Here is a 27,679-nt window from a genome sequence, read left to right on the forward strand (position 1 = left end):
CGCCATAGTTCTTCGAAAATGGCAGCGGAGGTGTTAATCAAGAAGGGAAAAAGAGGAGCGGCAGCGCATTTTCAATTGGAGTGTTCACAAACAGACAACCCAGAACAACTGAATGAGTTGTTGGATGTGATACTTGATCCTCGCAAGCCCATTGACATATGGGACACAATAGACTGGTGCAAATGGCTAATGGCTGGAGGCAAAACTCCAGACGAGTTCTCGCAGACAGGTATGCAGGTCGTAAAACGCCTGTCAGCTGTTGCACGTTAACGTACGTCCACCGGTGCACAATGGTGGGCGTACCCTTTAAACATTTCACACGTCATTTGCTTTGTATGCCTGTTTTGTGGGGTGGAGACTTCGTACACATATATGCTAATTCATTGACAGAAAAGACAACAGATGATCTAATAACTGAACTACGTTGTTACTTGCACTACAGACAGAAAATTTTAACCACTCTCAGCTTCTTAGACCATACAGAGGACGTGGAGCGTGACAATCTGTGTCTGTACGATGTGCAATGTACGGCGTGTAAGCTTACGCAGAAACCAGAACAGCGTGCATTGAAAAAACGTTCGTCCCTTCCGAGAAATTACAAATAGCTCAACCCAGCACACAACCTCCAATTTATAACTTTTATCCTCCTACCAAACACATCATTGTAGATGCGTGAGAAAGTGCGTTGTTGGTAAAGTCGTTAATCATTCCGTTCGGAACGCCTTTGTTTTTTTCTGGCAAGAACGTTTGTGGCATTCTGAACATCTTGCACACTTGTCATGATCTTGGCACTCACCCACACTACTTCTAACTGACCAAACATAGTCCAAACGCTAATTCTCTTCTTCTTGCTTCACTGAAAAGCAGAAAAGAACGACTGCCATTCGTGTTCGATGTACTGTGACGAGCAATTGTGTTTTAACTTTATTTAACGCAGTTCGTCGATACGACAATGCAACCACGTGTGGCCTTGTTTGGACTGCCAATTTTGTGGCGTACCGCTGCCGTACCTGTGGAATCTCACCGTGCATGTCCCTATGTGCCGAATGTTTTCAACAAGGCAACCACGAGGGCCACGATTTCAACATGTTTCGAAGTCAAGCTGGTGGTGCCTGTGACTGTGGTGATGCGAATGTTATGAAGGAGACAGGGTATGTACGATAACCTGAGGATATCACGCAGAGACGATAGCCTTTTGCTCACAAACACCAGCCCAAAGGTGCACAAAAAAGGTCATAAGTGTCTCCTCGTAGACTGAATGATCGGACCTGTTAATTTTGTATGGCTATAAAGGCGGCGACATCTTTCATTTCACAAGGAGACATTTTTGTCACTTTTGTGCCCCTTTTTAAGACTTGCGGCCGTATATTTGAGCAACAAATCTGTGCAATGTTTTGCTCTTACACTGTACAGCTTCTGCCAACGGCATGCCTCTAAAGTACAAGAGGAAAAACCACCACCTCCACCAGACTTGTTATGTGTCGCAAAGTCCATGATGCCACGCGTGATCTTGCGGCTTGTTCAGCACCTTCGAGAACACGGCACGTCTCAAGAAAGAGGAGGTTGGTTTGCTGTTGGTGAAATTATACCAAAGTTATATGTCTACAAAGTGGCATAAAAGCTATATTATAGCGAAACATGAAGAAAAATCCTATGGCATGATAATGGTGTCCAGAGGAAAGGGAAAAAGCAGATTCTTGTCCCGCAGATGCTTGCGGATGGTCCTGCGAATCTTTCTCCCTGTAAAGTGTTGCAACATACAGTCGACTCTCATTAATTCGGACACCAGGGAACCAGTGATTTCTGTTTGGATTATCAGACATGCATCTAAGTGTATGCCACAAAAGAACATCATGTGATGGTGGCATAATTTTGTGGTATTGATTACAGTCTTGTACGCTGCAGGATAGTTACATTACTTATGGGCACTGCTGATCACATTTAATAATATTAAACTATACTGTTCCTCACACCAGATAATCGGACTATCACCGTGCGTGAAGACTTTTTGCCCTAAACCGTCAAGCTCGTTTTGACTTTCCTTGCAGGGCTAACCCACTTAATGGATGATTTGAACTCTCTGTAGTCACCGTAGCCACAGAACGAGTGCCTTTTCAGCATTTTAAAGTTTCCTTTTTGTGAGTTCAGTTCCAACGTAGTGCGCTTAGTGAAAGCAAAATTCCGTTGGCTGTTTTCTGCTGGTGGGAATGTCTTCAAATTGAGCAAAGGCACTGTTTGAATTACACAATGGAAATTGATGTTCTGAGGCTGGAACACTGAGGTAGAGCCCTGGACCGGCAATCCAGAACTTGCATGACGAAGTAGCACTGGGAACGGTACAGAGAGAGGAGACGACAGTTTTTTTTTTTCTTTTTTTTTTTTTTTTCTGTCTCCTCTCTCTGTCTCGTTCCCAGTGCTGGTTCGTCATGCAAGATCAACACCAACACGCCCAGTTTTTCACCTTGACGGCAATCCAGAAGATGTGGGTTCGAGTCCTACAGCTGGCTAACCTTTTCAGTGACTCTCTTCTTTCATTGTTTGGATTAAGCAGCTTTTCGATATGCTGCAAGCATAGCACGCCAAACAAAAATTCAAAATTTGTTTGAATTAACAGGAAGTTTGAATTATCAGGGTTTGGATGAACACTGCACTGACATTTACGATCACTTGTACCCCCAAACATGTATTTCAGTCTCATTTCTGTTGTTTGTTGTTTCAGTGAGCTTTGACTCTAGAGCCTTGGTAAAAGCAGATGGGTTTCTTACAATGTTGCATCAGTTAAGCGAAATGGGGGCGATCATGAGACAAGTTATGACACAAACCCTTACGAACTGTGCAAGTTACCAGCACCTTACTGGCCCTGAATCAGGTTAGTAAAGCTCCTTGCTTTCTGCCGTATGTACGTGCATGCACAATTCTTATCTTATCCAGGGAAGGGAGGTATAAGCATGCCATTTTTGACACCACCACAGCTGGTATTTTCTTCTGGGATGTCATACAGTGAATCGGCAAATACCCAATAAGCTCTTCATGTTAAGCTTCAGTGAAATGGGGTTCCGCATCAACTTTGTTTGTATGTTAGCAGCCTGTTTTATTAGAGGGCATATGTACAGTGAACAGTCATCTTAGCCTGCTGTTCTAGTTTGATTAAACTGTAGTTGTTAAAATTTTGATATGTTGTAGTTGTGGACCCAGATGAAGAGAAGTCAGCATTACTAAAGCTCTTAAATGAACGGTATGAAGAAGCAAAGATGACGCTTCGAAACTGGGAGTGCCCGCAAGAATATCAAGGTAAAGTAAGGTTACTTCTGCCCCTTGAGCATTCCCGTTTCTCTTCTTGCAAGTTAGTGTTCGCAAATGTGCTGCACATGCTGGTGCTGGTACAGATAAGTGCTATGCTGGGATATTTTAAAACAGGACTTGTACCGTGAAATACTGTTAATCTTTTGCTCTAAGAGGTATGTAGTATTTTCAGAGGAACATAAAAGCAAAATGCAGCACGCGCCCTTGAGAGGGCCTCCTATGGAGCTATGTAGATGCCTCTGTAATGCTACTCCCAATTATCACCCATCAATCGGATTATTTGTCTTGAAATGAATGCTCGAAATTAACTAGCCTGATTGTCTTGTGCACGTTAAAATATCTTCCTTGACTCCTTTCTTTTTATTTTTTATTTCTTCAGACATTACTGCTCTACAGCCCATATTAATCCACAAAAGTTTCCTCGAAGAGCTTGTTTTCTGGATGGCAAAGTTTGAGTTTCCCCAGAAGTTGGTCTGTTTCCTTCTCAGCATGCTACCTGATCCTGACTATAAGGTGAGCGTTTTTACCACTGAGCTGAGTACTACTGCCACCGAAGTTCCTTGCTCATGAAGTGCCACAAAAGATTCCAGGATACAGTCATTCATTCTGGGAGTATGTTCATTCTCCAGGCTCTGATCAAAAACTAAATCTCTTAAGGCAGAAACCTGTCATTGTGTGCATTGTGTATCGTGTGATATCGACTCTTTATGATTGGCAACATCAGTGCACTTCACAACCTGCACATTAAATGACTTTGAAATTGCTGCCAATCCGCCTGACAACTCTCAACCCACCGGGAATACAATTCCTATTATATGCCTTTGCAGCATATTTCTGTATTGCATCACCTTGCTGTTTCAATATTGCTTGCACTGAACTATCACTGCAGATACACATAGTGTGCATTTTGTTATCTTTACTATCGTGTTTCGTACATAGAGCCTGACATTTTTGGGTTATATTATCCAACAAAATTGGGGGGGGGGGGGGGGTTAAATATTGGGGGTATATTTTGCTTCAAGAATCCGAGTGTAATCATGTTGAACTGAACCTGATTCTATTTCTGTTGTGTTTTTTTATTGCTGTATTGATTTTTTTCCAGGAAGCCTTCACACAGACGTTTGTGCAACACTATAGCCGCATCAGCTACATGCTGACCCAGTCCACGGACTCGGACACTCTTTCAAATCGCGTGGTGCACGTGAGCGTGCAGCTCTTCTCAAACGAAGCCCTGTCGCTGCGCATGACGCAGCATTTTCACCTTCTGCACGTCATGGTCATCAGCCTCAAGGCAATGATGTCGCTCATCTTACACCAAAGCATTTTGCAAGGTACCGGATTAATTAATCCGCAACACTCTCTCTGCCGCGGAGCTTTGTCAGATAACCCTTTTTCCCGTTGGCTTTTCTGTGTAGACCCTAAGAAAAATTTTCACTATGTGGTGGATTGTATCCAGAGGATAACGAAGGATCACTGCTATTGGCCTCTGGTCAGCGATCTCAATAACACCCTCACCCACAAGCAGGTGGCCATGGAGTTTCTCAATCAACCAAACCTCCTTGACATGTGGTTTTCTCTCCTTTCGATGTTTCAAGGTACGTCTTTTGTAATCCAGTGAAGAAAATTTTTAACGGGGCTAATTTGGGCTGGTGCTAGAGTGCAAAAAATTCATTCTCGCGGAATGAAAGATGCCGTTACCTTGACATTAACACTAAAAGAACAGGATTCATCCGTTTTGTCGTTCTTGATGTATGAGCAAAAGAAACCGCAATTCACGCTAGGGCGGAGCGCGCTTCCATTGGTCTTCTCGAAGGATTTGTCTATTCATCGTGAGAGATTTTTCTTGCCCGTGCATTTGTAAATCTCAGTTCACGGAAGTGGTAATTTTCCACCGCAGAAAGCTGGGGGCTTGAATCACGAGTGAGAAAACACACGAATCCCGGTCCTTTTGTGTTGGTTTCAGGACAACAGAATCTACCATTCTGCGATGAGGAATTTTTGCACCGTAGTGCTCATTAACGCTCGACTCACAGAATAAACTCCTGTGTTTTTTGCTTACAGGAATGAATGTTAACCAGCGTGAGCTCTCACAGCACGTGGAATTTGAACCTAATACATATTATGCTGCTTTTTCTGCTGAGCTTGAAGCATGTGCAACACCTCTTTGGGCCCTGATTTCACATCTCAAGACTGAGGTTTGGGTGTTGATGCTGTTTGCCTATTTGCATGGTGACGGGACTAATTAATGTATTTTCTCATTAGGAAACCTTACCACTCTCCAAGTGCGTTCTAGACCATTGTCTCACAGCACTTGAAGACTTTTTTGATGCAATTGGTTTTCTTCATTATAATGTGGTGAGTGAAAGTCTAGAATACATATCCTTATGTACACTGCTTCGTGGAGACGACAGTGATCCGAGGCCGTAACATGATATGATCCAAGAAAGTGTGATCAAGGACAGTACTTGCAAAACCAAACCAGAAAATGGCAGACCAACAGCTGAAAATAGGTGCTTTTGAATCAGAGAGAGGGATTAATCTTCCCCTAAGCAGTAGAGGTTCTCTGGTGTGTCTGTTCATTTATAAACAGCATCCCATTGGCAGCAATACATGTGTAGGAGATGCCATTCCCAAATTGTTTTCTGTGTTTGCTGGGATTTGTTGGGGAAACTCGTCGGTGCCTTCAACCTCTCTGACACCTCCCCTCACCAACGCTTGGCTGATTCAGCCGTGCTGAATTTTGCACAACATTTTTAGAGCCTGAACTTTTTGGGAAATTTTTTTTCCCAATTTGGGGGGTAAAAATCTGGGAAATCAACATGTGCCCTAAATTCATGCGAATTCGTGTGGAAAAACTTCAGGCAGGGGGAAGGGGGGAAGAAACAGGTTAAACCCCAAAACTTCAGGCTCTAAACATTTTGTAAATGACTGTTGCACAGTGTTTGCACTTTTCTCTCTCTCATATATAGTACTCACTCTTCAAGATCATTAGTGCACCAAACACATTGTGATCCTTTGTGATCTTGCAACGTGCAGCAAATATGTGACCCTCTTCTCCATATTTTTCTTTTTCTAGCCGAATCCTTACCAGGTGACATTTCATCTCCCACTGCATCGTTACTATTCAGTGTTCTTGTGCCAAGCTGTCCTCTATCAGGGTGCAACCTTGGTAGAGCTTTTGCCAGATAAGGATACCTTGCAGCTCCTCATGGCGCACCCTCTTCAGGCTATGGTGAGCGAAGTGTTCCATGCATTCGAACTGTGCTGTGCTGTGCTGTACTTAGGACTTAGTACATGGCATATTGCTATTTTAGTATCTTAAACACATGCTCCTATTTATTGGTTTTCACCACTGCAGAATATACATCAAAGAAACATTCAACCTTAAATGGACCATAAAATTTCCCAGGCCCCCATAACAGTTTTGCTACAAAAAGTTCTTACTGTCAAGAAACTCGTACAACAGAAATTTTTCCTGATTAAAATATGCCATTTTTTTAACCATGCGCAGTTGAAAGCACCTCCGTGCCTCCCCTCCACATTCCTCCTTCCTCTTGTGTTCAGCTTTTATTAGCTGTTAGCAGGTTAGCAGGCAGCTGTTAGCAGCAATTTTTACCTGGAATAAAATCAATCAGTCAATCAATCAATCCCTGACTACTACATGTGTCTTCATGGGGCCTCCTTACATTGGGTTTACACACTGCTCACAGGCAGAAGCGCCGACAACCCACGGTGGTGGCAGGATCAAGTTTCACCGCACGACACTCCTGACATTTTGCCAGGTTTATTAGTTTGGTAGGACTATAACAGTACTTCATTTAAATTATCGCATTAGAAAACAATTTACTTGCTCAACGTAAAACATCGGTTGTATCTTGTCAAACAAAAGTGAGGGGAAAAAATTGTTTCATAGCCCTTTAATTTCTGCAAAGCTAGTGTGACAATGATATCTAGAGCCTGAAGTTCTAGGGTTTAACTCGATTCTTCCCCATATTTGCACCCCGAAATGAAAGTTGCCTCATTAGGGTGAAACCCGATTTTTACCAAGCAAATTGCCCTCACTGAGACGTCTGTATGAATGCACACTAACTCGTTTGGCAGCAAATGCAGTTACATCACCGTTTGTACCAAACTAGTATAGTTTTTGAGTAACTGAGCGCGATTTCTCCCTGAATTCAGCAGGCTGGAAGTTTTTCCACCTAAATTCACAGGAATTTAGAGCACACTCGATTATTTACCCGATTTTTACTCCCCGAATTTAGAAAAACATTATTTCCCGAAAACTTCAGGCTCTAAATTCATAGTGTGTGTGTGTGTGTCTGTTGCTCATTCCCACGCCTGTAGTAGCCGTGAGGGCTGACAAGATTAATATTTTATGCAAATCGGTCATCTGCAGGTGGCATTTTATGAGATCCTCTCAGGCATGTGGGCACGCAACGGTCTTCAAATCAAAGGGCAGGCTATGACATACATCCAGTGCCACTTCTGCAACTCCATGGTGGACGCCGATATTTTTCTCCTTCAGCTGTGTGCCACCCACCTTGATCCAGATTGGTTTGTCCGGACTGTCTTCGAAAGGTCAGTTGCAAGAAGCCTAAATCTGCCTTGTGCGCCCATAAAAAGAGTAATCACCTTATTTTCTCAAACTATACATGTCAATTAGGTTTCACGTGTGGGAATGGCTGTCCTTTGTTCCAAACCGAAACAACTCTTTCCTGGACCACGACAAGGTCTACCCTATGGTGGAGTCTGCACTGACATTTCTTGCCATGCTGCTAGGCATCAGGACAAATTTGGGTACGGTGCATCCTCGAGCCTCGTGGCTGCTGGCACACTTGTACGAAATTTTAATTCTTCCGCAGGCTTGTCCGAAGAAGACATAATGCGTCAGGAGATGGTGACCCTTCTGTGCATGGGAAACCGCACCCATTCCCAGCTTACCGATCTGCTTCCCGAAAAATGCGGATCTCAGAACAAAGATTTTGAACGGTTCTTAGAAGAGGTGAGGCGCACTGGGAACGTTGAGTCGGACTTTCACCGCATTATTTTTTGCGCTTCGTAAATCTAGGTTGCAATCTACAAGCAGCCTAATTTTGAATCAGGTGGCAACATGCTGCAGGGCATGTACATGCCAAAGCCACATATCTGGGAGCACGAATACGACCCTGTGCACGTAATGCTCCGCGCCGTGCATCGCAAGGACTTCCAGGCATCCATGGACCGCTTCACACACCAGTAAGCAGCTCACGTAGGGTGTCTTTAGGATGTCTTTAGGATGTCTTTTAGGATGTGCTGTTGCACTTCGCCGTAATGGCAACAAGATGCGCCTGTCATGTATTTTTGTGCTTGAAACACTTTTGTCTTCCTTTTTTTTAAACAATTCTTTACTCAGTGCAAGGCAGTCTGGGAAATTCAAAGGCAGCGGCACACCATGGCCACCCTTCCGTATGCCGAGAGCTGTGCACCCTGAGCTCATCGATCCGAGGAAGCTGCTGCAGTGCAAGACGATGCACGCTGTTCTGCTGATAATATTATATCGGGTATGATTCATATTCAGCTTGAGCTTGCAGTGAGCTCCAGCGTTTTATCCCTAAAAGAAAATCACATTCCATCACACAAATCCAATATCAAAGCATCCAAAAGTCACGCAAAATTCAATCGCAGCATTTCGTCCTTCTGAAACACTGCTTAGTTTTGTTATGACTAGTTCTTTCTTCTAGCAGAAAAAAATTTGCCGTTCAACGGTTGCACAGTGTTTGGGACTTGAAGCTTCTTAAATAAAGCTTAGCTGAAGCTTATTCTAGTTCAATTGCTATTTCATGTGTCAAGATTGTCTGCCCTTTAGTTGGTTCATACTTCACATATCGATTGTGTTTCGTTTTTTAAGGCCTTGAATGACCCTGAGATTCCAGAGCAAGTGATTGCATTAACAGTCTACATTTTAGAAATGGCTGTGAGATATCACCCACATTCTGTGTCTCCTAAGGTGAGAAATGTGTTAAAAAACACTGTTTGAGGTCAGTTAGGATGCCTCAAAATTAGTAATTTCAATAACACACATCATATTGCTTCTTTGTGGATATAGGACAAGCTGAGCTCCATCCACGAGGTCATGGACTTGAGTCTGTCAGACTGGTTCCCAGGAACTTGCTTGGTGCAGAATTCCCTGCGCTGTGTGCGCTCTGTGGTTCTACCCCAGCCTGTGGAGACCATTACCTCTGTGGTGGAGGAAATGGATGTGGACCGGGGACAGGAGAGCATGGACGAGGACTTCACCGAGCTCTTTGAGTTTGTCTCCTACCCCTCGCTTCCTGGAGGCTCATTAAGTGAAGATGGTCGTGAGTTACTTACAAAACGATACTGCGAAAATCCTGCCCTAGTACGGAGAGAGCCTTGTGTTTTAGGGTAATGCATGACGGAACCTGTTTTTGACCCCTCCCCTGATTTGCATTGTGGTCACTTTTAATAAAACTAAGAATACGCTATGCAAGTCCCCACGCAGCTACCCAGTTTCCCTGTCTCCCTCATTGTCTGCGGAGCGACCCGATTGGTTCCTTTCCCAAGTAGGCGGACGAAGTTTGTGTTGTTTTACCCAATATTTGATCCCCCCCAATTTGAGAAACCCTTATAAGTAGAGCCTGAAGTTTTCGGCAAATATATTTTCCTAAATTTGGGTGGTAAAAATCGGGTAAATAAGCGTGCGCTCTAAATTCATGCAAATTCGGGTGAAAAAACTTCCAATACGCTAAATTCGGGGAGAAATCGGGGCTCAGTTACCCAGACTAACTGTACTGGTTTGGTACAAACGGTGATGTAACTGCATTTGCTGACAAACAAGTTAGTGTGCATTCCTACAGACGTCTCAGTGAGGGCAATTTGCCAGGTAAAAATCGGGTTGCACCCTAAACAGGTTCAATCCTTCAATTCGGTGTGCAAATTCGGGGAAGAATTGGGTTAAGCCCTAAAACTGCAGGCTCTAGATATCATTGTCACATTATCTTTATGGAAATTAAAGGGCTATGAAACAATTTTTCCCCCCTCATTTTTGTTTGACAGGGGGTATGTTCTTGAAGATACAACCGAAGTTTCACCCTGAAGGGGCAACTTTCAATTCGGGGAAGAATCAGGTTAAACCCTAAAGCTGCAGGCTCTAGATATCATTGTCATATTATCTTTGTGGAAATTAAAGGGCTATGAAACGATTTTCCCCCTCATTTTCGTTTGACAGGGGGATATGCTCTTGAAGATACAACCGAAGTTTCACCCTAAAGGGGGCAACTTTCAATTCGGGGAAGAATCGGGTTAAACCCTAAAACTTCAGGCTCTACGTATAACCCCAAAACGCAGGGGTCCACGTGCAAATTATCTCCACACTGTGTTCCCAGCCCCCTCATCACTGATAAGAAATGTTTACAGGTGTAACGTTGTGTGTTTTAGAGCGCAGCCCAGCTCCTTTGCCACCGATTTCTCAACAGTTAGCCTTACCTCCCTCCGCATCTTCTGCCGGCTCTGGTGCACTTGTCCCGGTGTCGAGTGAGTATCACAGCAGACGCAGTGCGTTTTGCTCATGCGTAGACTGCATAGACACTTGCGGCTAACTCGTTTGCCACGACTTCTCTTATCAGGTGGGACAGTTGTTCCATCCCTAACATCCTCGGCCTTTTACAACACCTCTGTCCTTCCCCGCGAGCCCCTGTCCTTGCCAGGGCCATCGGCATCGACTTCAGCCCAGAACACTTCTCAAGCCAGCACGAGCACTTCTTTGGTGCCACGAAGGGCAGCACCAGTGGCACCTGCTATGAGGATTCCCATACCAGCTTCACCGGGTTTTGGGCCTCTCGATATGGCTTCGAGGCCGTTCAGGGGCCGTCAGTTAATAAAACTTGCGTCGTCAATGGCAGTTGCGCCTCTTGGCTCGAGGGGGTCAACGCCAGAGGACATGGACGACTCTGCAATGCTGGCTGAAGAACGAGGCATTGAAGGAAGAGAACCGGTTAAGGTGAGCACTGGTTGGCACGATCGTAGCTTATGGATTCATCCTGCTCGTAGGAGCGATGAAAGCGGTGGTGGTTGTTAAGCAGCCCGAATGTCCCGATGGTGTATACTTAGGGCCGTGCGCTTTCGGGCTGTATGTTTATTTGAAAATTGGGTGCTAAAAATTGAGTTTCATTTCAGGAGCTGTAAAACAAGGCAGAATCGAGCGATATCGGGTGGAAAAGCGGATTTTCGGGTCGAAAATGGGGAAAAGAGTACTTCTCATGCTTTCGATTAACACAAGATACGAAACAGACATGCTGAGTGTGCGGTGTGTAGCATTTTGCGTTGCCCGTATTGGTGGCTGATCTGGCACATTGCCAAGTTGGTTTTCGAGTTTTTTCTGGTTTTAGCCTAAGTGACGATGGTGCAAGCGGGGGGTGAAAATGGGTTTTGCCTTAAAACACAGGACCCTAGATGTAAGTTATGGAATACTAGTGGCACACTGGTAGCACGTTAGTACCATATTGGTAACACGTTGGTAACACACTGGTGATCCTAGATGTATTGTCTTTCTCCAAGTATATATGATATAGATCAGCATACTATTGCTGCATGCCCAGCTTGCTTGATGACGCATGCAGTATCATGGTGGTGACTTTCGTTGTGTTTACAGCACTCTGCATTCACGACTTCACATCTGCAACATTACTCATGTAGCATGTTCCGTTCCCAGAAGGAAGTTAGCTGACTTGCTGCAGCTTGTACAGTCCTCGTTTGACTACCTTAACGAAACTCAAAATGAATCATTAAATTATGACTGAGGGGTGGAGATGCGCAGTACCATAAGAATAACACTGAGGACGTATAGTAAGAACAGCTGGTGGCGTTTTTCTGCGCCTCACAGTTTGCAACTGCAGTACAGCATAGTCATGCTGCTCAAAGAGAAAAATGTGATTGCCGTCCAAGTAGTACGGTGTTCCTGCCATTTTGTGCTGCCATTCATACTGTTAATTTCAGTGCACTCTGCATCGTTATTTGGCTCTGTCCTGAGATGCACTATTCGTCATATATATCGAGTAAACTGCTTTTCTTCACTCAAAAATCACGGAACACATCTTATTATAGGCGTTACCATCTTCAGGACGTCAAGTGATCGACATAAGCGAGAGCATTGTCTCTCTTCTTCTGAAGCTGCACTCGAAGCTGTCTGGTCATCCTGACTCTTATCGTCTGCCATCAGAACAGCCTTCTGATCAGAGCACGTCGTCAGAGGATCCAAACGAGAACCGGATAGGTGCAGGGCCCCATTTTATAGGCCTAGTCCTGGACAAACTGGCCCGCTTGAGCACTTCGAGCAATCCCGACGTTCCTTCTCCAGTGCAAGAACAGAGGCATAAGCTGTGGCCTTTGAAAGGAACATCAGTACCCCATTCAGCAACCAACACAAAAGAGGCCACTGACCGAGAAGAGAGGTGTTAAATTTTTCTGTCCTCGTAACACTGCGGGTGCGGACTTGGCTGCAGAACCTACCAGTATTTGTGGGCTGCTCGAAATGGTACACTATCCCAGAAAAAAAGTCTTGTGGGTCGCACCCCTATTGGCCAGTCTGAGGTTTTTTTTCAGGGTAGGATTTTTAATCCCAGTCCGCCCCTGTATCACTGTAGCTTCAACAGACTGTGACGAGGGAAGTGTGCATACATTTTACATGCATGTACATACATGTATTTCTTTACTGTTTTTACCCCTCTTACAGTATACCTTAGTTCTTGTGCAAGTTTTGGTTAGGGTTATAAGTAGAGCCTGAACTTTTAGGGCTTAACCCGATTCTTCCCCGAATTTGCAACCCGAATTGAATGTTGCCTCTTTGGGGTGAGTCGAGTCCCGATTTTTGCTTGGCAAATTGCCCTCACGGAGATGACTGTAGGAATGCACACTAACTTATTTGGCAGCAAATATGGTTACATCACCATTTGTACCAAACCAGTACAGTTAGTTTGAGTAACTGAGCCCAAGTTATCCCCGAATTTAGAATACTGGAATTTTTTCTACCCGAATTGGCATGGATTGAGAGCACAAGTTTATTTACCTGATTTTTACCCCCCAAATTTAGAAGAAAAAACATTCCAAAAACTTCAGGCTCTGGTTATAAGCAGTCATGTACAGTTCTGTCAGTAGCAACAGAAATGCCAAGCACAACCGGTATGCATTTAGGCCTGTTGATGACATTCTTCATTGAAATAGAAGCACTGAGAGCAAACTACACTTCCATTTGCTATTCGCAATACCCTTGAAATGTGTGAAGATAAAGCTTCAGTAATGATAATTGCCACTCGTCACATGCATAACACATATGGCCTTTAAAAGAGCAACTCACAGAGAGGAAGACCACTTTCTTCTGTCTCCTTCAAGTGTGCTGCACTTTAGATATGGACAGGGTCAATTGAAGGACAGGATATGAATAGGGCCTGACTTTTTCGGGTTTTATTTTTGGCCAAATTCGGGGGGTAAATATCGGGTGATATTTTTCATTTGAAACTTCGGGTGTATTCGGGTTAAATCCCGTTACGGCATATTATGTCATCAACAATTCGGGTGTATTCGGGTGATTTTTTTTTTGTTTAATAAAAATTTGTCTTAACATGGAACTAATGTTTAGCAATGTTATCAAACTTTATTTTAACGCACGCTTATGAGTGTGCCACGCGACCCGGATGTTCTCGGGTAGCTTCGGATTAAACCCGAATTGTACAGATTTCGTTCGGGGGGTAAATATCGGGCGGATACGGGTTTAACCCTAAAAAGTCAGGCCCTAGATATGAAGTACAGTTGCCATTCAATTTAAGACATAGAACAAAATTTCACAAAGAAAATGTAAGGTGGCAGCACGAGTGGTATTCAATTTTGTGAAGCCGTGTCAGGTGGCTGATCATTATATTGCATGTCATCAGTCCAGCACACCAAATAATACCAAGTGCCAGAGTGTGCTAACAGGATGCAGAGAGAGAGCTAGAATGATGGGAAAGACAGGAAGAATGGGAAAGACAATGTTCACAAAACATGGCAGGGGTATAAGGGGCAATAGAATAAGTGCACTCACATGCTCACATGTTGGATGACTCAGCACAAGACTCAAAATGGTAGAGGGTACAGGATAAAGCAAACGGAAGGAATGGAGATCCTTTTAACACTCCTCCCTCTGGTATTCAACAAGATCTGTTGCTACAGATAAACTTGAACAGCGCAAATCACACGTAACCTAATCCAGACTCTACCGAATTCTCCTGATGTTATACAAGTATGGTGGTGTGTTTGTCCAGGACAAGTGAACGACTCAATTTAGTGCAACGGCACTGATTTGATGAGGGCATCATTTCAGAGTGGATCTGAAGTCCAACATGGCGTCAGAGGAATAACTTACTCCCTTCTGCAGGAGACGGAGAGCAAAAGAGAGACAGATGAAGCTGATGGCTGAGTTTGCCAACAGGCAGAAGTCTTTCCTCAAGAAAGCTATGGAAATAGGTAAGGCAGCTTTAAGGATGCAGATCAGGGTTCCCTTGCGGCTAAGGTATTTGAATACTACTTGCAAGTGAACAAGAAAAGGTACCGTCATACACTGCCCATATATATAATACTGTTTACATTGTTGTGTTTCTGATCCTCTGTCTGTGAGGTGACATAATTTGAGCAGTTCTGATCATTCGCAAGCATGTTTAACTGTGGCAGTGCAATAATGCATTCATTGAAAGATTAATTTTAATTGACAGCAACTTGACTCAACAGTGAAATTTGATATAACTGCCGTTGCTGTATGTCTCTTTGTATTCCTGTGACTGACAGAAGCTGAGGACTGCGACAGCATGGATGAACGTGAGCCTGTGGTCACTGTGGCCAAGGAATATGAATGTGTCATCTGCAGTCAGACGTCCCCTTCAACGGCCGAGCGGCCAATTGGTATGGTGGTGCTGCTCCAGGCTACAAGTGGTAAGACGTTCGTGAATCGCACTTCTTCGCACTTTCCTCTTTCTTGAATCACGCTTTCCTCAATGTGATTTTGTTTTGATTTAATGATTCTGGGAAACAAGGGTGCGCAAGAGGCATGCCTGCTAGGGAACTTGTCACTCAAGTTGTGCAACTTCAACGGGTACAAAACAGAGAAACGCAACGCGTTATCAGCGCAAACTGTCGCTGTACACTCTTAAAAGTAAACTTTGCCACACAACATGCAGAAGGTCAACCACTGCACAGGATGATACAGTTATCATTCGCAATTTGTGGAAAGCATGGAGAGAATGCCTTTTTGTGACAATTAAAGGGGCACTAAAGTGCATAAAAAACTTCTAGCAAAATAAAATGTGCTGTTACTAACACGAAACAAATGTAATTCGTTTGTTGCAATGCACACGATTTATGAGCAAAAGAACACTTCTCTTATGCCTTCCCTCTCTCTCTCCTCAAATGGGCTGACAATGTGGAGCGGGCTCTGATTGGTCTCCTCAAACGATTTGTCCAGCCATCACGAGAGTTAGTTTGAGGAGGCCAATCTGAGGCCCCTCCACGTGCAAGTGTCAAGGTGACGGCATCTTTCATTTGCACTTGCACTTTTCGCATTTTGTACTTTAGTGCCCCTCTAAGCAGTAGGGGTGCCCCGAGTACTCCCCTCTTCATCACAGTCTTGAAATCGGAAAAAAGCGTGCCACACACAGTGACTCAGTTCTGCACGGTTCGACCGCACTTTTCAACGTTGCCAGTTATAATAGGGTGGCATAACTGGATGCAGCCTGCTAAAAATTATCTTACGACTTTCTTTCAGTCCTTGGTCATGCACACGAGGAGTCCGTTGGAGTGCGCAAGCTTCCCTGTTCAGACGACGAGCGGTTCGCCCTTCTCAACGACAAGAACCGAGCTTCCGAAGTGAAGTCCTGCTTCGAGCAGCTCACTCAACACTTTGACGATGTAAGTTGTGTTCAAATAGTTTGTGGAGTGTGTATTATTATCCGGGTGTCTACAAACCTGGAAGACCTGGAAAATAGGGAGTTATAAGGGAATTTCGATGCTACTGGAAAAGTCATGGGAGTCAGGGAGCAGCTGAAGTCAGGGAAAATCGCAGACGAGCCGTCACGATGCGCAGTGAATCGTGAGTGCTGATGAGTGGTTGATGAGCGGCCATGATGCAGCAACGTTGCCGCGAATACTAGCAGTTCACCGATACGACAAGCTCAGAGCCAGGAAAGTAGGGCAGTCTTACTAATTCCTCAATAAAGGATTTGCTTTATGAGGGATCTGGTATCAAAAATACAGCAGCATGTGCCAAGTTCCCTTTTGTTTTTTGTTCAGGGAATTTGCTTCTAATAGTCACTGAAAACATGGGAAAAGTAAGGGGATTTGAATGCTACAGTTTAGTGACACCCTGATTATTAGAGCCTGAAGTTTTAGGGTTTAACCCGATTCTTCCCTGAATTTGCACTCCGAATTGAAGGTTGCCCGTTTAGGGTGAAACCCGATTTTTACCCGGCAAATTGCCCTCACTGAGACGTCTGTAGGAATGCACACTAACTTGTTTGGCAACAAATGCAGTTACATCACCGTTTGTACCAAATCAGTACAGTTAGTTTGAGCAACTGAGCCCGTTTTCTCCCCAAATTTAGCATATTGAAATTTTTTTTCACCCAAATTCGCATGAATTTAGAGCACACGTTTATTTACCTGATTTTTAGACACCAAATTTAGAAAAAAAAAATTTCCCAAAAACTTCAGGCTCTAAGAATAAGACATTAAATTGTTAGTATGGCAAAGGTTTTGAATTGATGGACATGTAGAGACACAGCGCTCACTAGACATGCACAGACAAAGAACGTGCAGGAAATGTCAGAGTTGCAGCTCAGAGGCTTGTACATGACTATACGACTATGTCCTGCCCTCCGCGCATCTTTGCGACTGATTTGGTGCGCTATTGAATACCCGAAACTATGAAGCCTCAACTTCGGGACTTTTTTTGGGCAGTTCCCTTTGCAATATCGAGCGGATTTCTTGGTGGATCTAACCAAGTTCGCTACAGGCTCTCTAATTCTGTAAAAAAAATGTGCGGTTGACTTGGGAAATTTTGAAGTTCAAGTAAAGAAATTCAATTTCTTTTAATTAAAATCAAATGAAGATATCTTTGCAAGATAGCAAATTCATTTGCCACACAAGTGCCGTTTGCCCCGTATTTTTCCGTCGCCCCGTTTTTTCATAAAGTCTGAATGACACGTTTTTTTAAACACCCTGTATGTGTGCTGTCTCAGCTTTATCTCAGCTTTATCTCAGCTTCATCTCAGCTTCACAACCCCCGGGGTGGAGGAAATGACACAGGGACTCCAAGAACTAGTTTTCACAGGTTCCTAAACAAAGTGCAGAAGAACTCTATCTGAAATATTGATGATGGCATCCTTGTTGCTTTCCTTGACTGTATTTACATGTAGGTATTTACCATACGGCTATCGCGTTGCAGTGCAAACCAGAATATGCATTCTGTACCATTGGTTGCCATTGGTTATCTCTGTAAAGAAGGTGAGAGAGTGTAAGGCCCGGTTTCACCAATGCCGATTAACATTTGAACCGAGGTCAGCGGCCCCTTAACTTGAATTTAACACTTTATTCTGCTTCACTAAAAGCACTTATTGTCACTGAAGCATTCATCACGTAACCGACGAACGTTTGTGAAAAAGAACTGTGTGGCAACCTCAAGTTTTAACAACCCTTGACCTCAGTTCAAAGTTAGCCAGCGTTGGTGAGACCGGGCCTATGTCACCCAGTCTGCCCAAGCGACTTGAATATCCCTGACAGCGGCTGTGGTTTCGTGTCAACTACCTTGTTGTAGCCTGGATTTCTTGGCAAATAGTACGCATCTATGGAGCACATAAAACTGGAACTGCCTTAGCAACGCAGAGTTGTGGCCGGACTTCCGATCCTTTTCATGTCTTTTCACACGTACTTTCTTTACAACAATATTTATGTAGTGTTTCATAATTATATTTTTCAGTATTCATGGTCACAGTCTGTGAACATTGGTTGGGAAGGTGGTGTTCATGTTCAGTCTTGTGGGCACTTTCTCCATGTTGACTGCCACAAGTCCTACATGCTGACACAACGGGTAAGAAATTAGCAATAGGCACAAGGCATTGTTGGCACATCTGCCTGCAACAGTGCCGAGGGAGATTACAAGCGTGTGATTTCACTTGGCAGCTCAATGTCTGCAGCCGTGAAAAACCTGTGCAGGATTATTTATTTATTTTTTTTTCTGGAGTGTAAAAATAATGGAGTATAATTAGGGCCTGAAGTTTTAGGGTTTAATCCGATTCTTCCCCGAATTTGCACCCCGAATTGAAGGTTGCCCCTTTAGGGTGAAACCCGGTTTTTACCCGACAAATTGCCCCCACTGAGACGTTTGTATAGGTATGCACACGAACTTGTCTGACAGGAAATACGGTTACATCACCGTTTGTACCAAACCAGAACAGTTAGTGTGAGTAACTGAGTCCAATTTCTCTCCGAATTAAGCGTACTGGAAGTTTTTTTCACCCGAATTCGCATGAATTTAGAGCACGTTTATTTACCCGATTTTTACCCCCCTAATTTAGGAAAAAATATTTCCCGAAAACTTCAGGCTCCAAGTATAATGTGCGCAGCAGATAATAGCCGAAAAATTTTGAACGCAAATATGAAGCTCCTTTTGCATATTATTGAGGCAGCTACAATTCTTTGGTTTGTATTTCAGATTCTAATGTAAACATCCAAGCAAAATATGCTTAATTCAATTCTGCACTTGATGTTTAACGCCAAGATTTCCTTTCCAGAGTCAGCAAAACCAGCGACACCAGACGCTGGCAGTGGAGCGCGGCGAATACTCATGCCCCCTCTGTAGACAGTTAGCAAACTCTGTTCTTCCCATACACCCAGAAATGGGCGAAGCCTTGTCTGTTGCAAAGAAAGGAGGCACACCTCTTCGAACCCTAGCCCAGGAATTGGTGGCCCTCGTCAGCCAAGTGCCTGTCCCAGTGAGTGGTGTTTGTTTGCGCAGTTTTTTGCAATATTTCACCATATTTCTCACGTTCTTAGTCCCGCGTGTTTTTCCCACAGATGTCAACGATCCTCAAAGCAATGGCTTCCTTCATGGAGGACCTTACTAACGCAACGTTTGGCCAGTATCGCTCTCTGTCGTTCTTGCCAAGCCCGCACAGTCTAATGTTGTTTGTGTGCTCTGTGGCAAGGTAAGGAACCTTGCTCCATGCACAAGGGTGTGTTAGTTTGTAGGGCCTGTGTGAATACTCACATTCTTCAAATACTGGGGCAAATAACTGTATTCGATTCAGATCCCAAATCAAATGTTGGATTCTATAGGTATTTGAATTTTGAATCAAAGTGATGCATCTTCCAAACAGAATATGTTAGAGTTCTAGTTCTGAAGCTTGCACTCATAAGCCCCAAAACACCAGAAAAGATGATACATACAAAAACCAAATGAGTGTTGCTTCACATGGAGGTGCATGTGCACATATCGCATAGATATGTTGCATATTCGTGCTAACTTTGATTTTAAAATTGCTTTTGCACAACCCTGTTACATTAGTCTTTACTTCACAATGTTCATTGTTGGACCTGTATGTTTACGGATTTTATGTTCCTTGAAAATTCTAATACTCTGCGAATAGTAAAAACATTGAATACGTATCAAATACAAATATTGCACATATTTGACTTTGAATATCGAATCCAATAAATACAACATAAGGGCTTCAAGCAATCCTGTTTACTGCAGTGTGCACATGCAGCACATACAACCACATTTTAATAGCCACAGGAATGTGTAGGGATGCATCAACTATGAAAGGATGAGGAAAAGGTTGCCACTCCCATGAGACAATTTACACTGCTACAGTTGCAGGTGTGCCTCACTCATTGTAAAGTTCCACAGGGGCAGATGGTGTATTCGATACAGTGTGACTGACTCTAAAAAGGGGTACACGTAAAAACAGGTTTTACCAGGCTTAGCCCTCAAACACATGGCCTCTATTTATCTTTGCCTTGAGTTTGCAAAGATTCCACTTAGGTTATGTCTTGTGTTGTTTTCAGAACGAATCTTGAAGTGGAACTAGTTCAACGTGGTGGCACAATAGGCTCTTCGCATACACTGAAGAAAAGTTGCTTTGGTGAGCTGTTATATGCATACTAAGGATGTAATACACATAGTCCCTTGTGTTGTGCATTTTGTGTGTTTTCCAAACTGGGGTTGAAAATCAGATCTTATGTTAGAAGCAGTAAGACAAGACGAAATTTGGTGATATAATGTGAAAGAGCACACGAAAAGAGAAAACGTGGAAAGGAGAATGGCACATGATGACAAGATGCTGCACCATATGCGAAGTATCTAATGTTCACTTGTTCATGAGTGGCTGAGTTGGCATTTTGGCAAATTCAGTTCTCTGGTTTTTCCCGGTTTTTCCCACAGTGACAGTGATGCAAAATGGGAAGAAGAAAAACGAGTTTTGCCGTGTTTAGCTCTGAAATAGAAGGTGCCAAATACACCTAATAAAACAATTTCTCTTTCAGTTCCCCTCTTCCACGTGCTTGCACTGCATGCGAAGGTGTTGACCGAAACACCGTATGCGCGATTGTGGTCCCACTTGACGGGTCTCCCACTGGATGACAACACTTCTAGGTTAGCTCTCCTGTGCACATGTTTTTCTGGTCAGGCAATAAATGTGCTAAAAAATTGTTTCATGGTTCCAGTCTAACACCTCTTGAAAGGGAGGTACCTTTGTTGATACGTGATATTTCTGCTGTCCTTCTTGAGATTGCACTTACGCTGCCATTGAATCTGGATAAATGTAAGTGCCCAGTCTCGTGACTCAAATGAGCGCATCATCTTCATGTGTGTTCTTTTTTTTTCTCCCTTCTTTTAGCATATTATAGCTGCATTGTAAATTTTTTATACACCTTAAGCTATGTTCAAGCCTTGTCACGACTCAGCTTCAGACTTAGTGAGTCTTCTAGAGTGTTCTGGAAACAGAAGTCTGCTGAAAGTCAGGTAGGCATAAGTTCTTTCCTTCCTTTTTTGTGTTCTTTTTATTTCATGATCACATTGTTTCAATATCTCAATATTGCACCATGGATTATTTTTTAAATAAAAAAAAGAGAGAGAGAGTGGAACAGATGGCAATCCGCTCAATAGAACGGATGCAGCGAATGATATCACTTTTACGAATGTCGTGCAGCTTTTATTGTCCATTAACATCAATGTTATTGAAAAAAACAGTGTATGTCTCTTAATTTCAACGAATGTGAAGGGCGAATGTTAACACTTGGTCAACTATGATCCGATTAGTCGGCAGTCCACATCCACGCTCCTGTATTTTTGGGCTCACAGAACCTTGAGGGGCCATTATTTCCGCCTACTCAACCAGGGACCATTTTTTCCTGTACTAGATTTTCTGGGACAATTTTTTCTGGAACCCGAACAGTTCAAATATTCACACAGCCAGAGTGTTTAGACATGACATGACATGACAGACGTGTCATATTATATCAGTATATCTATGTCTTAGTATTGTATCATTGAGTACTTTCTTCACTATTGAATACAATTGAACAGAGCTCAGGACTGCAGATTATGGAACTTGCAAATGATCATAGCAAACGGCAGTCCTTATACGAGGGGTGTTCAGGTCAAACCGGGACTTTTCATTTTTCACGAAAGTTAAATGAACGAGAAATTAGTTTTATTTTTCAACGTAATCTCCAGCTGGGCACTAATGCACTTGTCCCAGCGTTTCACGAGGGCTTGGATGCCAGCAGCCAAGAAATCATTACCGGCGCGTAGCAGCCATGATCGGACCGCATTCTTGACCTCGTCGTCCCAGCTGAAGTGGCAACCACCAAGGAACGCCTTCAGTGGCCCGAAGAGATGGAAATCGTTGGGGGCGAGGTCTGGACTGTAAGGGGGATGTGGCAGCAACTCCCAGCCAAGTTCCTGTAAGGTGCGTGTCGTGAGATGCGCGGTATGCGGGTGTGCATTGTCCTGTAGGAGGAGGACTCCTTTGGAGATGAGGCACGGCTTCCGAAACTGGAGGTGTTCATGAATGATAGTGTTCAACGTTCCCACAGAAAGGTCCGTCGTTCGAGCCAGTTCGAGACATGTTATCCGTCGGCCCTTGAGGATCAGGCGCTCCACAAGTTGGATGTTCTCAGGACCTCTGACACTGGGCTCTGAGCCGCCCCGGTAGGGATCGTCCTGCACTGATGTACGGCAGTCTCGGAACCGTTTGCACCACTCAAACGCTTTGCTGCGGCTATGTGTATCGTGGCCATACTGAGCCTGAAGTCTTCTGTGAATTTCAGATGACTTACGCCTCCATTCGCGAGAAACTTCATGACAATTCGCTGTTCGATGTGCGCGCTCACCTCGTTGTCGGCCATCTTGTCCAGCACGTGTCTTCTGTTTTGCACCAACTTTGGACCACCACGTGGTGAACGCGGAGAAGTAGCGCGAGCCATTTGTGCACTCAGGAGACAGAAAGTCCCGGTTTGACTTGAACGCCCCTCGTATATTGTTTATTTGCATAATATGAATGCAGTTCTGGTTATCTTCACTCACAATTGGTGTTCCTTGTTTGTATTATAGGGTCTGACTTTTTAGGGATTTATTTCTCACAAAAATTGGGGGTATATATGGGGTTCTATTTTTCTTTCAAAATTCGGGTGTAACCGGGCTGTATTTTTTGTTTTGCCCTCTCAGTTTCATGTTATTTGACATTTGAGATATGCTCATTACACAGCCTTGTGGAGGTCGGATCTGTGAGGTGCTGATAAATCCAGTGTGGTTCTAGAGGTACCATAATGTGGGAGCTGACCTCACAGTACCAAGGTTTTGCTAGCCCCAGAAGCTACGGCATAAAATTGTTGCTGTTCAAGTAACTACGCAGCTGCTAATGTCAATAGTTATTCCATCTCGGAATAGCAGCAGTTACAGTAGAATCTCGATAATACGATCACGGATTATACGAATTTCGGGATGATACGAATTCTTTTCCGGTTCCCCGACGGAATGCCTATTCTTCCCATGTATTAGAGTTCGGATTATGCGAACGCGTGGATGATACGAACGAGCCGAGGAAGCGACAGGGTCGATCCCCCCCATGACGCGCGAACGATGCTGCTGTTCCTTTCGAAAAGGGAGGGAAACCCTTACCCTCCTCACCACGAACTCCCTTACATAAAGTTACGCAATGCAGGCAATGCCTCTCCCTTCGGTGGTGGTGGTGGAGATAACATTTAACGGGTTACACGGCACGAAACTTTATCACATTTTATCACTTTCACCCCGTTTTTACCCCCTCGCAACAATAAACCGCGAAGCTGTGTGACATCGCTGTGGCTTGGGAAAACAGTGACCAGAACACATGGAGGAAACATATCAGGACAACTTCTGGCAGCATTCCGCGTCACCATTCCGCAAGTCTGCTTCACCTAACGCCCGCGCGCTTTAGGAGAAGCTCGCTTTAGAACACTGTCACGCGACTCGCGGGTGGGTGCTGGGCCTTTGAATCATCTTGCGAATTTGGGCAGCATTGACCAAAAACAGAGACACAAAGCATTAAGACCGACGTCTTTCACCGACAGTCATGGAAAATTAGCAGTCGCTGTCTATTCTCTTGCCTCAATTTTTACTTTGGCTTTAATTCTTTTTATACGAATTTCGGATGATGCGAATTTTTTCCTCTACGCCATGAGATTCATCATTGAGATTTTACTGTTTCTAAGCTTGTAGCGTTAAGTATTTTAGTACGACACTGTACGTACTCACTGCCAGTTCTACAGTGAGAAAACCTGTTCAATTCTTAACGTTTTCGGGGAGAATCCAGGTTAAACCAGGTTGTATAGCACACGCATGCATTGTTCTATATGCAGGATCCATTTGGTGCTCCAGGATCAGTTCTTGGTGTACTAATTGACCACTTGGAACACAGCCCTTTGTACATTGTTGATACAGTTCCAAGTCCCGAAGAGGTATGCTGTAATGTGTGTCTGTATTTTTTGTTTTTGTTTTTGTTTTGTTTTTTACTGTTAGTCCCTTCTGTTTGGGGGTTCTGTGCTTTTTGTTGTTTGTTTTTTATGGAGAAGGGGGCTAAGTTGGGTTTTAATTCAGGAGCTGTAAAATCGGGCGATACTGGGTGGGAAATGAGAAAGCAACGGTTCTTGCATTTCACATGAACATGAGATGCCAAGCAACGGTGCTGAATGTGCAGTGCTTAGCATTCCGCAGTACCTCTACTGTCAGCTGGACTTGCAGCTTGGCATTTACGTTTCTTTTTTTTTTTTTTTTTCAGTTTTTCACCCAATTGAAGGTGATGCATGTCGGGAGAATAAAACCCAGTAAAAAGGGGCTTTATCTGGTTTAGCCCTATAACTACAACTCTATTTACTTAACACTGGTACAAAATTTAAGAGCTAGCGCTCTCTGTGACTGTTTTTCTGCTGCTTAATGCAGTTCACTTACCCTGAGACTCTTAACAACGTCTCTTTAGGAAAAAGAATTGTCCGAGGACGAACTAGAGCACGAAGTTACAAAGTACAGCCTTCCATTCCTCCGTAATGCCGCTCTCATTCAGGCGCATCTATACGAAGAAAAATTGCCATCAGTTAAGGTACGTTATAACCCCGACTACGTTATAAAATGTGCGAGCGTTTATAATATGATTGCCAAACATTCACTGCAAATAATGCTTCAGGAACAAAGCGGCGAATTTGCTGCCCTGGTTCAGTTTCTGGGGCTTGCATCGGGAAACAAGGCAAGCCTAGCTTCATCGTGTCTTGGCTGGGCCACGTCAGACCCTCACGTGCTGCTGCGAACATGGTGTCAAGATTACAACAACTTTGCCAGCAAGTCTGTCGTTGCCGCACGTGTAAGTAGCAAGTCCAACTGAAATCGCGCTACGACGCTAGTGTAGTTGAATGCCGCAAGTGAACGATGCCCCATCTATGGAGGAATGGCGCTAACAGCGAGCGTCTAAATTGTGCCCTCGTTGAAGCATCTGACAGCCCAAGGAAATCTAATCAAAGAAAATATACATGTCAAGCTTGCGAATGTTTTCATTAACAGTTTTAATGACTTAAAGCAAAAATCTAAGCCATAATTAAAAATAAATGATAACACCGAAAAAAAAAAAAAAACCTTCCTTGCTTTCACACGTTATGTCCACCACACTCACATCACACTTAATGTCATCTTATCTTAAGATAGCATGACTGGTCTTATGCAGCTCCTCCTGGTGACCAGGTGGCGGTGGAAGCAGCCTGCGCTTCTGGAGCTGCCACCTACATATGACCAGATCTTTCAGTACTACCACAGACGCACTTGCTCAGTTTGCAATAACGTGCCCAAGGATCCTTCCATTTGCCTTGTCTGCAGCACCATGGTGTGCCTGCGGGAGAATTGCTGTCGACAACAGACAAACTATGAAGCTGTCCATGTAAGCACGTCTGTTCTGTTCTGGGCACAGCTTTTGCCAATTGCAGTTTGTAGTACATGTGGATTTTTGTGCACGCTAGCACTCCATTAACTGCGGCGCTGGTACAGCGATATACCTGGCTGTCAACTCGTCTACCATAATCGTCATAAGGGGAAAGAGAGCATGCCTCTGGGGCTCTGTCTACCTGGACAGCTTTGGTGAGGAGGATCGAGACCTAAAGTAAGTATGGTACTTGTAGTGCACTGTGTAACATGGATTCATACTTTACTAGCCATACCAGCTACCTAAATCAGTCTGAAGTCGAAGGCTAGTGCATATTCTGAGCAGAAGTCTTCACATACGCCTCACCTAAAATTGGAAAATTAATAACCTGGCGTACACCACCCTTGTGGTCCTGGTACTACGATGTAAAAATTTGTTAACTCAATCTCATATATACAGTATCTCGAAATATCAGGTGCATTGAAGGTTTCTTATGTCACAGAACAAATTTGAATAGCACTTGCCACGTGTTTGTCGCTGCTTCTCTTGAAGATGAAGAAGGATGTTTGGGGCAGAACTTGGACATCTCAAAGTCTGGTCAGTGAAAATGTGAAAAAAAAGAAAAAAAGAAGAAAGAAAGGAGACAGCAGTCCCAAATTGATGCATGTTAAACCCCTCCTGTATTGGAAGTTGTGAAAGCCGTGGAGTTATCCCAACTCCGGAGCATAGTTGCTCCACCTTCCTCAAGTTGTACTAGGAGAAGGGGGAAATATTTGTTTATTAAGAAAAAAAGAAAGGTCAGCCAGACAGAGATCGTAAGAGGAGATGGGGACGACTGTTCTTGCCAAGGGAAACCATGGTGGGGCAGACTGTTCTTGCATGCGAGTGTCATGTATTCGTCATTTTGTTTGACTACATTCACTTTCCCCCATGGTGCTTTGTAACCGAGTGTCAAGTGCCGTTACATTTCGTTACTGCTTCTTGAGAGCCTTCTGATAGCTTGAGTGCCTGAATCATTACGAAGATGGCACAACTCAAGCAAAGCATTGACAGTAGAACGGAAGTAAACTCAAAGCAGACATTGTTCTCAAGGTTTCCAAACTGATTTTGACTTCTAATTTTTTACTTATTTTTTTTTATGTGGATATCTTGCATAATTGTGGTTCAATTTTGAAAATAAGTTTGCTGAAAGGAATAAGCTTTTACAATGAATGAGCGCTACGTAGAAAATTTTGGAATTTCACTGATCTCAAATTTTTCCCCAGTTCCAGCCGCAGCAATTTCTCGGTTGCCTCGTTCGCCATTTATCTTTTTGTTTGTTTGAAATGGATGACTTGTCTCGTTTCAGGCGTGGCAAGCCGCTCTATCTGAGTGTGGAGAGGTACAAGCTTTTGCAGCAGCAGTGGCTCAGTCACAGTTTTGATCACACGACCAAACGATGGGTTTGGCATCAAGACAATTTGTGATGGTTTTTAGAGTAGCATTGTAGGTATGCCCACTTAACATTATGTTGCCCCCACCCCTATAAATATGTACAGAACAGGCTTCTTACCTAGGTTCCTGCAGGAGCATGCTAGAAATTGCAGTGCCTACTTGTTGTCATTAAAAGAAATGAATTGTTCAACGGAGTTTCGAAAAAGCTTGCATATTTCGCATGCACAATTTTGTGCTGCCTTAAAATTGGCACACTTGGGCAGGGCTTCGGGTCTCTACAAGGATAATACACTCACTCAACCGCCTAAAACGTTGCCACCTTCTGTTTATGCAACAGCATAACCAAGCAAAACCATGAGATGCAACATGCTTTTCATAGAAGGAGATAGTACGCGCAAAATAATCTTCAGAATTTTGTCATGATGAGCAAACTTCAGGAAATCTGTGATGCATCGGAAAGTTGACTTGTCTACGAGAAA

At 43.7% G+C, this 27,679-nt stretch overlaps 1 protein-coding gene across 1 annotated transcript; it reads left to right on the forward strand.

Moving 5' to 3' along the window:
• LOC135366844 (E3 ubiquitin-protein ligase ubr3-like) lies at nt 1-27,394 on the forward strand. Its single transcript, XM_064599785.1, has 37 exons — nt 1-229; nt 938-1,151; nt 1,414-1,562; nt 2,720-2,869; nt 3,184-3,291; nt 3,683-3,816; nt 4,406-4,634; nt 4,719-4,898; nt 5,365-5,498; nt 5,566-5,658; nt 6,380-6,535; nt 7,700-7,881; nt 7,967-8,100; nt 8,166-8,305; nt 8,372-8,538; nt 8,696-8,843; nt 9,191-9,289; nt 9,389-9,641; nt 10,741-10,836; nt 10,929-11,302; nt 12,406-12,752; nt 14,711-14,799; nt 15,118-15,261; nt 16,091-16,233; nt 18,299-18,409; nt 19,113-19,313; nt 19,396-19,526; nt 20,389-20,465; nt 20,866-20,974; nt 21,046-21,143; nt 21,219-21,343; nt 24,223-24,321; nt 24,840-24,959; nt 25,044-25,217; nt 25,575-25,784; nt 25,864-26,003; nt 27,115-27,394. Exons 1-37 carry the CDS (start codon nt 19-21, stop codon nt 27,230-27,232), a joined length of 5,787 nt encoding a protein of 1,928 aa, XP_064455855.1. The 5' UTR covers nt 1-18; the 3' UTR covers nt 27,233-27,394.
• Nucleotides 27,395-27,679: the final 285 nt, after the last annotated feature.

Source organism: Ornithodoros turicata, chromosome 8, assembly GCF_037126465.1.
Source record: "Ornithodoros turicata isolate Travis chromosome 8, ASM3712646v1, whole genome shotgun sequence".
Taxonomy (NCBI): Eukaryota; Metazoa; Arthropoda; class Arachnida; order Ixodida; family Argasidae; genus Ornithodoros; species Ornithodoros turicata.